General features: G+C 36.6%; 1 protein-coding gene across 2 annotated transcripts in view; it reads right to left on the reverse strand.

The window, feature by feature from the left end:
- The window catches only part of gckr (glucokinase (hexokinase 4) regulator), a 28,447-nt gene that overhangs the window by 857 nt on the left and 14,145 nt on the right, over positions 1–13,445 (reverse strand). The window contains exons 3-19 of one of the 2 annotated variants that reach the window (XM_059327796.1): positions 10,778–10,938; positions 10,459–10,608; positions 9,802–9,870; positions 9,653–9,721; positions 9,414–9,487; positions 8,707–8,773; positions 8,560–8,613; positions 8,378–8,472; positions 8,203–8,308; positions 7,586–7,704; positions 5,653–5,751; positions 4,808–4,905; positions 4,515–4,582; positions 2,102–2,198; positions 1,924–2,033; positions 1,754–1,831; positions 1,328–1,471 (exon numbers count right to left, since the gene is read on the reverse strand). In XM_059327796.1, the coding sequence (XP_059183779.1) occupies positions 1,328–1,471; positions 1,754–1,831; positions 1,924–2,033; positions 2,102–2,198; positions 4,515–4,582; positions 4,808–4,905; positions 5,653–5,751; positions 7,586–7,704; positions 8,203–8,308; positions 8,378–8,472; positions 8,560–8,613; positions 8,707–8,773; positions 9,414–9,487; positions 9,653–9,721; positions 9,802–9,870; positions 10,459–10,608; positions 10,778–10,792 (1,512 nt within the window). In that variant the 5' untranslated portion in view covers positions 10,793–10,938. The other variant, XM_059327797.1, reaches the window with a different exon arrangement.

Genomic DNA, 13,445 nt, shown 5'->3' on the forward strand with positions numbered 1-13,445 from the left:
ACCAGACTTATTCTTATTCTTCCGTTTTTTCTTTCAGTCGACTACTTCTCCCAGAGTTTTGGTTCAGCCATGACAAGTGTGCTATGACTTTTCTAAGGGTTTCGGCCAACGGTTTTCAAATTATTCATCAAAAACAGCAGCAGACATACTTATACTGTTATGAACTTTAATTTTAAAATATTTATCATGTTTTTATGTTAAATCTCGACCTGAAAAGTAAATAAAGCTGGCAGCTAAATGTAGTGGAGTACTATAAATGCCTCAAAATGTAATGAAGTAGAAGTATAAAGTTGCATAAAATGAAAATTCGTAACCTAATTTATCTTCATTTTTAAAGGCCATATTCTCAAAATGAGTTTTATTCTCATAAACTGAGCCAAAAAAAATCTCCATTTCAGTGCTACTTACAGACACCAAACTGTCCAGATTCATTCCTAACTATATTCTGAAGGTTGTTACAGCTTTATTTATTAACATTTTATTCTAAAAAATGTGTCCGGCAGCCAAAAATCTGCATTATTACAGCTTTTTTTAGGAGAATACACAATGAGAGAACAATATAAAGCAAGGGAGAGCTGGTTGATTTCTACGTCTGTTTGCAAAATATATTTTATTCTGTGCCATTAGTGGTGTATGTATGAGTACCTGGACTAAGTGTGTGGAAGTATAAAGTTACATAAAATGAAATTCTTAACCTAATTTATCTTAATTTTTAAAGGCCATATTCTCAAAATGAGTTTTATTCTCATAAACTGAGCCAAAAAATTTCCACTTCGGCTCTTTTTACACACACCGAACTGTCCAGTTTCCTTTCTATCTACATTCTGAAGGTTTTTACAGCTTTATTTATTCACATTTTATTCTAAAATTTGTGTCTGGCAACCAAAAACCTGCATAAATACAGTTTATTTAGGAAAATACTCAATAAGAGAACAATATAAAGCTATGGAGAGCTGATTGGTTTCTATGTCTGTTTGCAAAATATATTTTATTCTGTGCCATTAGTGGTGTATGTATGAGTACCTGGACTAAGTGTGTGGAAGTATAAAGTTGCATAAAATGAAATTCTTAACCTAATTTATCTTAATTTTCAAAGGCCATATTCTCAAAATGAGTTTTATTCATAAACTCAGGTTTTTACAGCTTTTCTTTATCAACATTTAATTGTAAAACATGTGTCCTGCAACCAAAAACCTGCATTATTACAGTTTATTTAGGAAAATACTCAAGGAGAGAACGATATAAGGCTATGGAGAGCTGATTGGTTTCTATGTCTATTTGCAAAATACATTTTATTGTGTCTCGTTAGTGTTGTATGTTTCTGTACCTGGAGTAAGCGTGTGGCTCTGCAGTACAGTTTGCTGTTGGTGACCTGCACGTCGATCATGTAGTTGTGGTAAATCTTCCCCTTTAAGACGTGAGCGCCGCTGCTCACGGCGTTCAGCAGCAGCTTGGTGGACAGCTCCCACTGCTGAGAGAGAGGCGGAATTGATTTTCTCTTCTCTGCATTTACATAAGCTGGACTGAAAGGAAACAATGCACACATAAAACACAATATTCCCTGTCATCTAAAATAAGACCTATAGAGCACAAAGAATAAGAAAAACTGAAAATCAATAAAAGGCTAAATTAGTTTTTACAGCTCTGCAAAATGCTCTGTTGAGGCAGGAGAGGAAAACAGTTGTTTATCATGCTCCAATGAGTCACTGAATCAGAGTGTGTGTGTGTGCGTGTGTGTGTGTGTGTGTGCTACCATGTGCAGCAGGCTCGCTGAAGCAGGTGACGGCCAAGTGATTTTTAGTGAGGATAAACACAGTTTATTGATGTCCTCCTGCAGGAAAAAAACAATGCAGACTCTGTTGGATGAATGTATAGATGTATGGGAGGATGCACAGACACACAGACAGATATTTATTTATTTACTTGTTGTGCAGCAGCTGCAGCGTCTCCATCAACCTGATGGTAAACAGCGTGGAGACTGGACGTCTTCTCTCTCACTCTGCACGCCAACTTGGCCACGTCACTGACGTCGTCTGTGGGAAAAGAAGCTTTGAGACACATGTCGGTCTGCACAGAATAACAAAAAAAGAAGTCGTCTCACCTGAGTGTGTGTAGATAAGAAGAACAGTGTCCTGGTCGTTGAGAGACGGCAGAATTAGATGCAAAAAATCCTCATGTGCAATGCAGAAGTCAGGACCCTGCAGGAGAAAACACCTCCTCATAGAATACACCCGAGAACAAACATCCATTTTTCATTCAAAAATCACAAAAAATTGGTCAAATTTACTCTCTGTTCTCCAGATAGTATGACAAATTTTCTCTAGGTTCATACAGGACATCATTTCTCGAATCCAGTGTGAAAAAGAGGGAAGGACAGGGTCGTCCAGTCAGCAGGGAAGTAAAAGGCAACGCGTTCAGTTTTGCTTTCTGCATATCTTGTTGTGGAAAATCTTAACAGACGACAAAAGTTTCTTAGAAAGACAGCCCTGTGCAGGATTTAATGACAAGTATCAAAAAACAGATACAATACTCAAGATACACAAAGAGGTCCTTGATCTGATCAGCAACTGCACAGTTTTTTTATTCCTGATACTGTATACCTGATGTCCGTGCGTCCGGTCTCATGATTTCCTGTTTTGTTCCCAAATGACACAGTGGGGTTTCCTAAATCAGAGCTGCTCTCATCTTAATTAAGCAGCTTTTACTGCACAGAGAGACTGAGACTGTTGGTCAAATTCTGTGTGTTTGTCAAATCATATGTGATGCATTTTTAAACTGCTATATGTCTGATATTTCAAATAATTTTTATACTGAAGGGTTCCTGGAATAGTTTGAAAGACTGATGTCCAAACCTTGACTAAGAGAAACCAGGTCTTGTACATGTGAGAGAGGGGTCATTTTTACACTTGTCACATGTTACATGTCAGAGTTCATTAGAATTAATTTAGTTTTCGGTCCTCTCTGGTGAGTTTTGTCTGATAGTCCGTTGGTTTTTGCTGCTGTGAACGTTCAAATGCACCAAAGAACCGAGCTCTGGTCCTCTAAAAAATTGGGGTCTTGGTCTCTTCCAGGTGCACCAGAGTTCAGTTCTCTGCAGGTGAGAACACAGTCCAAACCAACCAAAACACAGAGAATTCTGGGATGAATTTGGGCAGAAATTTGAGAATCGACAACAGGAAAAGTCAGGACAGACGTGGTGTGATGATGAAGTAAAGGCTCTTATCTAAATATGGTCAGATCATCACAGAACACAAAGTCTGAACAATGATATAGCCAAAGAATGGATCAAAAACTCCACCAACAATACATTAAAGGGTCAAAAGTGTCAGCTCTTTCCCTCACAGATTCTCTCCAACAGACGAAGGACATTTGTTGACATAAAGCTCAGAAGTGAAGAAACCAAACCAGATGAAAAACTCCTCACTTTATATGTAAAAGCGACCTTAGATATGTAGATTAGATGGATTATCGGGTCAAACAAACCCAAAACTTTCAGCCAGGAGGCGGCCGTTCACCTGAAACTGGTTTGGTCAGCTTAGAATAAGCTCTTCACATTGTGATTGATATGTTGCACCGACATGTTTCTACAGCAGCCAAGAACATAAAACCCAAACACTGGCTCTAGGGAGTCTTTTGCATTATCACATTACCTGAAAACCACATTGGAAAAGGAGGGTGAGTGGAGGTGAGTTGCAGTTTGCAGCCCTCACCACTAGATGTCACTAAATCCTGCAAACTGCACCTTTAATTATACCACGTAAAAAAAAAAAAATCCATGCAAAAAGTGCCTATAAATAGTCCTTTCAATAAGCCAAATTCAAATAGTACCCTTGACTGAAAAGAGACCACACAGCAGTATAATAAAAAGTCTGAAGCAGATTAATTGGAGTCGTTCTGGGTCTCATAGAGCAGGTACAGCGTGTATTTCACTCTAATCCTGCTCCGGGTTAATCTACAAGTCAGATACAGCAGAGACAGATGTGTCATTACACGGTGTAATATTAGAGCTGGCTTTTATTCTAATTGGATTTGACTGGATTTTCCGACATTTTAATACTTTGTAAGGCCTTGTAAGGATTTCTCAGAGTTGTTTAACACCCACAGACAAGGCGGGACAGAAATCCACACGTTTGTAGCTCAAAAATATGTGAAATCTCCCATCCATCTGCAGTTTTTCATTGTTAAAAACCATGCAAAAGTGACATTAGACCCTTTGTTTTTTGCAGTTGTGCAATATAAATACTTTTCTCTGTGTTATGGTGCAATTTCAACTGTTGAGTCTGTCTATATTGTTCCTAATTTCATATTTCTTACTATTTAAAATGTTATATTTCTTGTTAATATTGCTTGTTTCTATTTATTGTTATTTTATTGATGCTTCTTACTATTTTTGCTGCTGTAAGACTGGAAATTTCCCAATCATGGGACTAATAAAGGAATATTTTATCTTATCTAATGTGCAATAATTACTTAATTCATTCTATTATAATTTTGTTAAAATAGATGTGACGTACCAGTGGACCCTCGTTGTTGTGCAACTCTCTGTATCCTCCACTGATGAAGCCCCGAATATCTTCAAAGTCTGTTACACACACACACACACACACACACACACACACACACACACAGAAAACATACCATGCAAGTGTAAAAGTCAATATGTCGATATGCATCTCTAATCTCTAACCAACCAGACTGTTGAATTTAATTCACAGGTTGTTTTTTTTAATGTGTGAGCTTGCACGACACCCAGAGAAAAAGGTGTAAATGAAGCCGTGTTGTTTTTTCTGCATCACACTCGTCTCACCTGCTCCAAACGTGGGAACACACTCGCTGGCGTCGATGAGGCCGAGAACCGCCAGGGAACCCCAACCCAGATAACACACACGCCGACCGCACCGCAGACTGCAACACAGAGGAGTTCATATTATATATATGTGTATTATATCTGCATACAGTTAGGACTTTCACGATAATTACTATATCAACTTATCTTCAATATATAAAAATGGACATGATAGTTTTCTTCTGGACTCAATATATTGACTTTTTGTGCTTTTTTGTGTTGTGTTTAAAGTAATGCTGCAAATATTTTAGTATGTTTTTAAGGACCTCTAATACTACAAAAAACAGCTGAGAAACCTTTTGTTAGAATATTTTTAGGGTTAGGTGTTTTTTTTAATATATGCACCCGCCTACAAGCAAAACCCAAAGCTGTTTTATTTATTGTGCTCACTTGAAAACTGGGTGCTATCTTCTAAGTTTCTACCTGGAATTAGAGGCTGAAATACTGATCTTTTATCTCTTTCATGTCAAATCCAAATGTTTTCAGTGTGCAGCAGAAAATAAAGGAAATTTCCTCCTTATTAGAATAATTTTACATGGTCTGCAGTGTGTTTCATGCATCTGTCTCCCAGTATTGCAGATTTGTTTTTCTGCCGTTCAGATGCTTTTCCCCTGTGCAACAAATAAAATTCACAGTTTTTTTCAGCCAATTTCAGTCTTTTCTTATTCCAAGTGTTTCTGTGAAATGCTTGCCGGCCACTGGCAGCTAAAGAGCCGGCACGCTGCTGTGAATCAGAAAGAGTCTGTTTGCCTTGTTAAATAAAAATCCAAGGTTGCCCGTGAAAGGTGTAAAACAGGATGTTCCACCTCTCTCCTGCCGCCTCCAACAGAGCGCTGATCCCCTCCGTCTGAGCGTAAGTAATATCCACAGTTTGCTCGTACGCTCTCATGTGCTGCAGGATGCCCCTGATGGAAAGAAAGTGAAGAAAGTGTTTAAAATAAAAGTTTTTTACCAACAAATATGCATGCAACAATGGTGTGCAAGCATCTTCAATCCTGTTATTGCACCATAACAAAATATGCATGCTACTTTAACCTTTATGCACAAAAGAAACACAAGCTAAAGAGGTGGAAAAAAAGAGAAAAGCATGCAGCTTAGCAGGAAATGAAAAGAACAATATGTGTTAATTCTAATTATTGTCACACACAGAGCATGCAAATTCACTTTGTGCAGCTGCATCTATTAATATCAACACTAGTATCATCTATGTATCCGAGAATATGGGCAGATATTCCTAAATGTATCACTACTAATGTGAAAAGCATGTTTTTTTTAGGTGGCTGCACAACAACACAGAGAAGCACTTAGGAAGCTGCACATTGCACCTCTGGGTGCAGAGTCGGAGCCTGGAGGACGAAGCGTTTTGTTATAATCTTAGAGTGAGCCTACTGACCAGGGGCCTCATCTATAAAACTCATATACACACATGTTTGGATGTAGAAATAAGGTCATGTATGTACAGCAAAAATATTATATTATAGAACCGTGTATGCCTGCTAGTGAGCAATTTTCTTATTTTTATACATAGACTTCTGTTGATTTTGTGGAAAAATTAACATTAAAGTGCCCATATATTCTCAGCAATAACAAATAACTTAATAACATACAATAAAGGGATCAAATTTAAATAACTAATAATAATAAAACAGAAGAAAAAGAAAAAATCAGCCACTATCTTTGTATCAAAAGCAAACTATAACTAGAAGGCGGCTCATGTTGCTCACATTTTTTTTACTACGGCATGAATCCTACATTAACGTGTTCAGCAGAGACTTTTCTTTCTGATGATACTGATATTTTGTTGTTGGGACTCACAGTTTGTGAAAAAACTAGATGAGTTTGAGATTTTCCATTAAATGACAGTTCTAACCAGACATTTAAAACAAGGACAAAGCTGCTTTTCTAAAATAAACACCCCAAAAAGTAACTTTATCTAATAGATTAGTAGAATAAAAGCCTCAAATGTAACTTCCTAGTTGCAAAGTGAAGCATATATATCTTAATAGGAAGTTAATGATGTGACTGAATTGTAAAACTCCAGCACACTGTAAAAAAATTCTGCAGGAATTTTTATCGTTTTCTTCTAGAGTTTATGGCTCACAGGCAGAAATAACTCTGTTGGTTTAAATATTTATGATAAAGTAGACCAATAACTCACATTTAGAGGTGAAATAAAATGAGTGACAGGCATCATTTTAGGCTGCATATAATGATTCCTCTCACATTTAATTTCTACAATCTGGCTTCAAATCACCACCTCACCATCTGCCAATTAGGCATATAAATCCTATTTAATGCTTGGCAATGTATTCACATTTTAAGCCTGCTATTGTGCATAAACAATGTGTGAATAAGTACCAATATATTCATGTAACTGCAGTTGCAGATTTTTAGTGTTTTTCTTTCTCTTCTTTTCTTTTTTTACTTTTCTTTAGCATTTTAACAATCATTTTACAAACATAAACATTTTTAAACATTTAAACATTTCCCATCAACACACAAAACATGAGGGGAGAATAGATGAACAAATAAATCAGAAAAAAAAAATACATATATATATATATATATATATATATATATATTAAATTAAAAAAGCAGTGAAAATAAGTAGATAAAATAGGATAATGAGAATAAAGTATATAAAATGAATACATGAAAAGGTACAAGAAGTAGATTAAATTAAGGAATAGATTATTATTATGAAATAAAATAATTTTCTGTGTTTTTCCTGATACTTACGTGTGAGAGACAGGTGTGTTTGTGAAGGCGGCAGCGTGAGCGGCAGACAGGACGACCTCCAGGAGGATCTTGGTGGCGCTGCCTCCTTTCATCCTGGACGAGCCGCTGATGGCTTCTGGCTGAACGTGACATTTTTTAATCAAAAATGTTATGTTGTAGAATTGGTTTTACAATGGGTAGCAAATTACTTAAATAGAAGAGAGCAATTTGTTGTTTTCAATGGTAATCGATCACAGAAGACTCGCACTAAAATGTGGTGTCCCACAAGGGTCCATTCTAGGACCCTTGTTGTTTTTGAGATATCTTAATGAGTTGGCCAAAAAGTGCAAATAACAATAAATAAAATTGTGGACAAATAAAAAGACTGAAGTGAGATGAATAGACTGAAAATTTTCTCTTATTTGACAAAACAATTCTTGATTTGATTTAATTTTGTGACACAAAATGCAGTTAAACAGTTAAATATATCTCACAAAGCTTAAAATCGCAATAATATCGTCTCGTGAATCAAGTATCGGGGATAAAATTGTATCTCTGCTGGTTCACACCTTTACTGGCCAGAGTATAGACACCCTGCTCTGTTGAGGTGAGACCAGAGTAAAAATAAAGATCCTTACCCCGACTGCTGGGTTAATGAGGAAGGCTTTTCGGCTTTTGGCGAGCTCCTGCATCCTTTGCACCACACTGCGAAAAGTGAACGTGCAGCCGGAGATGGCCTCATCCCTACACAGTATTTTGAGTGTTAAAAACATATCAAAATGGATAAATTAAACCGTTTTCCTTGACACACACCTGGCCTGATGTGCAGGATTGAAGCCGAGCAGCACAGGAGTGAACACCTCGGGGTGCTGCAGGCAGAAGTCCAGCTGACCTGCAACAAACGGAGCCTGCACGGCCAGAAATCACATGGAAACAAGTTAGTTTGTTATCTGTATGTTTGCACAAAAACATCCATTCAGATTACATTTACTTACAGCTAATCCACAAGAAATGCCGATGAATAAGACCCGCTTCTTCCCCTCACAGACCTGCAGGGCAGCACAAACCAGCAGTGGTCAAATGCTGGGAAAAAAGCATTAAAATTTAATTCCTTCTTTCACACACACCAACATTTCTCTGACCTTTTTTAAATTCAGCATGCCCAGTTTGGGGTCATCTTCAGGAGCTTCTTGTGAGGACAGCAGAGCTCTGAGAGAGATTTGATTTAAACACATACAGTCATGGAAAAAAAGATTAGACCACCATTGTTTTCTTCAATATCTTTTTCATTTTAATGCCTGGTACAACTAAAGGTACATTTGTTTGGACAAATATAATGAAAACAACAAAAATAGCTCATAAGACTTTAATTTAAGAGCTGATATCTAGACATTTTCCATGGTTTTCTTGATCATGATTTTGGTTATTATCAAGAAAACCATGGAAAATGTCTAAAAAAAATCATACTTATACTTTTTAAAATGTATTTTTACCCAGGACATGTTAAAATATAGTGTTGCACAACAAAAACCACAGCAATTTCCATATATATATATATATGTGTGTGTGTGTGTTTTGTTGCTATATTAACCAACATTAGCCACCATAAGCTAAATCTAAATTAGTCTTATTATTTGTGAATTTAACTTTTCATTTTAAAGTGGAAGACTGTGTTTTTCCTCTCTCAAAAGTCACGTAATTTCACTTTAAAAAGTCAAAGTTAGAAGAATTTATTAAGTAACTACACTTAGATATTGATATTAGGACAGAAGTTGACTTTAAGACTAAATTAATAATCCAAAAAACAGTTTGTTTTGTATTTTCCATGTTGTTATAAAAGCCTTCACACCTGTCTCCTCCTGCGATGATGTAAGAATAAAGTGAACTGTGGTTCAGCTCCCTCAGCGCTCTGTTGAAACACGACTAACAACACAAAAACACAACACAGGAAGCCGTTTTCTCTCTTTCTCTTCATGAAACAAGTGAGATTTGACCAGATCCATTTCATCCATTTCCAATTCATTTAGTGTATTTGACTTACATTTCTGGCTTTTAAAAACATATAAATCACACTTCAGGAGCTGTTACCGTGATGAGGAAAGCCAGTCGACCAGAAGTCCCACAACCACTCAGAACAACCAGGCTGTCCTGAGGATCCTGTTAAAAATATATATATATAATCATATACATATCAAATACAAATAATAATAATAATATTCCATGAAATACACACTGACCTTCAGAAAGAGCTCCACCTTCTGAGCAACTTCCATCAACGTTTCCACCACTTCTTCACTCAAAAGCCTCTAAAATAACATAAAAAATAACATTAAAATTATAATTTCTTCTGACAAAAATGTCTGTTTAAAATAAATTGTTGTTTTTATTATTATTATTATTAGTATATGCTTATATATATTCTTTTACTTTTGTTTTTATTATGTTTTATTTGTAATAATAAGAAGTGGCATTAAAATGTTAAATTTTCCTTTGAAAATTCCATAATATTTTTTTTATTTACTTGCTCCCACACATATTGACAACTACTCCAAATGGCTCAAATATAAAAAAAAAAAAGGGATCCCAAATTTTATTTTTGAGGTTTCAGCTTTTCTCAGGTGTGCAGACCAATTTATTTATCCAATGATAAATAAATTGGTGATGGAGAGTCCTAAAAATACAGTTTTTCCCTGCAGTGCGATCCAGCAAAATAAAAATATTTCTTGCAACTGATTATATTAATAGAGCTCATATCTCCTGCTCTGTTGTATGTCCTCTTATCTTTGAGGTTCGTGCAATAACATATTACGACAATGGTTCCAAAACATGTGAAGAAGATCACCTTCTGCTGTGCACACAGTCAAGATCTTCTGCAGAATGGAGCCTTTTACTACCTGATAGGATCCTCCTGATTCTTCTCTAAACATCTGGGCGTCACAGGCCTGCAGCATCCTCACGATACGACCAGCTGAAGCCCGGTCCACGTCTCTCGTCAGAGGGTTGGACTTCTCTGAGACGGGCAGCGAGGGCTCATAATCTGGAGACTGAGGAACATAAAATATCACTTTTAGGAATAAGTCATCATATTTTCTGCATTCAAACACTCCAAGGATTCTAGTTTATCTGTTTTATGACGAGCATGAGTTACTGATTAACGTCTAGTTTGACCTTTATTTGCAGTCTAAGATCTTCATATTTAAGCTAGACTCTTACCTCCCACTCCTGCATCGTGGAGAGACAGTCTGTCCTTTTCTGCCAGAAACAGTTTGTCACAAGAACCGCCCCTCTGTGTGTGTCGCCGGCGGTTGGAAGTGAAAACCACAGAGCGCTCGGCTGGATCTGGAGTGACAAAGTTCACTGAAGGACCTTTGAGACTGAGGAGGGAGAGGAAGTATGGATTTCTCTGTCGCACAGAATATGTGTGGATTATTATTGGAAACAAGAAATAAATAAAATGTGAGACATTTATTTAATAGGTGATCGCCCAAGTTGGGAAACATTTGCAGCTTAGGGAATAAAAACTACATAGTTAGGTTTAGGAAAAGATCATTGTTTGGGGTTAAAGAGTAGTTTGTTTGCCACCTAACTTAACATATGTGTGTAAATACTTATGTGACATAAATTAAAACTGCTACAGAGCTTAATTTATGAATGGAAGTTACAATAATTCAACAGGCTCCTGGGTCAAAGTCCTGAATTTGTTTGATCTTCTTGATTCTTTTCCCCCGCCACCTTCTATACAATCATGGAAAAAATTATTAGACCATTGTTTTCTTCATTTTCTTGTTCATTTTAATGCCTGGTACAACTAAAGGTCCATTTGTTTGGACAAATATAAGGATAAGAACAAAAAAAGCTCATAAGAGTTTAATTAAAGAGCTGTTATCTAGACATTTTCCATGGTTTTCTTGATAAAAAAACAAAATCATAATCAAGAAAACCAAGCATTTAAACCAAAACCAAAACCAGAAAAACACTTTTTCCTCACACAAACAGATTCAACAGAGAAGTGACATAATGGAAAGCTTCTAAATATAAAAAGGTAATCATCAGTCTTTTTTAAGCACACCCTCCCTAAACGGACCTTATCGCTCTTTATATTTACCCTGTACGTCACTTCTGCCTTCCATTATCCCGACTACGGCCACTAGAGGGCGTTTAACAATAATCGTAAATATTGGACTGCTGTGAAAGGACGTGTTGGGTCATTTTTGGGAGGCCAGTGTCTCATAAAGAGCTCCGATCTTAGAGATCAAACTGAAAACCCAGCGTGCAACAGTTCAGCGTTGGCTGAAATAAAATAAATAAAAAAGCTCGACCATCATTCTCAAACATGCTTTTCAGCCCTGCAGTGTACAAAAGATCCCACTGATTCTCTCAGCAGTGTGAAAATATTTACACCCCAGCAGATTGTGGAGTCTAATACATTTCATCGCTCTCAGAGTCAAACTGTTTGCTGCAGCGTGCTTCACTCCTCCAGACTCCCACTACTGTCTGTCATCACCGACGGCTAATTGCTGTCAGTGACACAGCGCCGAAGACTCGTTTTTTTTCTTTTTTTTATGTTCCACCAACAAAGAAAAGACTAATATTATTCCCCATAGCTGCCGGTGGCTCTTTTTTATTTTCACACAAAGTGATTTTCATGTGCGGTGACTCTCTCCTTCCTCCGTCGTGAGTTCGACTCATTACCGGCTCACACTGATTATTAATTATATCAGACTTTGGAAGTACAGTGTGGTGCTAACCTCTCTGAGTCAGTCCAACACCAGAGCTGTGCGTAGGGCTGAGTGATAAGTCAGAGCCACGATGAAGTGCCTACAAAGTTTGTTGGCTGCAGCAGCACAGAAGTGACATAATGGAAAGCTTCTAAATATAAAAGAGCTAATCATCAGCCAATATCAGTCCATATATAACCAAATTAAAGTGTAAGGGATGGCTTTTTCAAACTTTTAAACCAAAACTAAATCAGTTTTCAGCAAGAAAACCATTTTTTTCTCCACAGAAACAGATGATTTCCTTTGAAAAACAACCAATTCATCAGAGAAGTGACATAATGGAAAGCTTCTAAATATAAAAGAGCTAATCATCAGCCAATATCAGTCCATATATAACCAAATTAAAGTGTAAGGGATGGCTTTTTCAAACTTTTAAACCAAAACTAAATCAGTTTTCAGCAAGAAAACCATTTTTTTCTCCACAGAAACAGATGATTTCCTTTGAAAAACAACCAATTCATCGGAGAAGTGACATAATGGAAAGCTTCTAAATATAAAAGAGCTATTCATCAGCCAATATCAGTCCATATATAACCAAATTAAAGTGTCAGGGACGGCTTTTTCAAACTTTTAAACCAAAACTACATCAGTTTTCAGCCAGAAAACCTTTTTTTTTTTTTTTTTTCAATTTTTCTCCACAGAAACAGATGATTTCCTTTGAAAAACAACCAATTCATCAGAGAAGTGACATAATGGAAAGATTCTAAATACAAAAAGGTAATCATCAGGCTTTTTTTCCAGCCAGAAAACCATTTTTTTTCTCCACAGAAACAGACGTTGAAGAGGCAGAGACAATGAATATTTGCAGCCTTGAAGAACTTCTTTCCCTTGTTTGGAAAGTGGAAAGTTTCTAAATATGAAAAAGGTAATCGTCAGCCAATATTGGTAGATAGAAGGCCAAATTAAAGTGTCGGGGACCTTATTTTCCAGCATTTAAACCAAAACCAAAGCATTTTTCAGCTATAAAACCATTTTTTCTCCAGAGAAACAGACGATGAAGAGGCAGAGACGATGAATATTTGCAGCCTTGAACAACATCTTTCTCTTGTTTGGACTTTTGCAGAAATCTAACAACCATTTTGCATCTCAGTTTCTGTGTTTCC

Source organism: Centropristis striata, chromosome 24 (assembly GCF_030273125.1).
Source record: "Centropristis striata isolate RG_2023a ecotype Rhode Island chromosome 24, C.striata_1.0, whole genome shotgun sequence".
Taxonomy (NCBI): Eukaryota; Metazoa; Chordata; class Actinopteri; order Perciformes; family Serranidae; genus Centropristis; species Centropristis striata.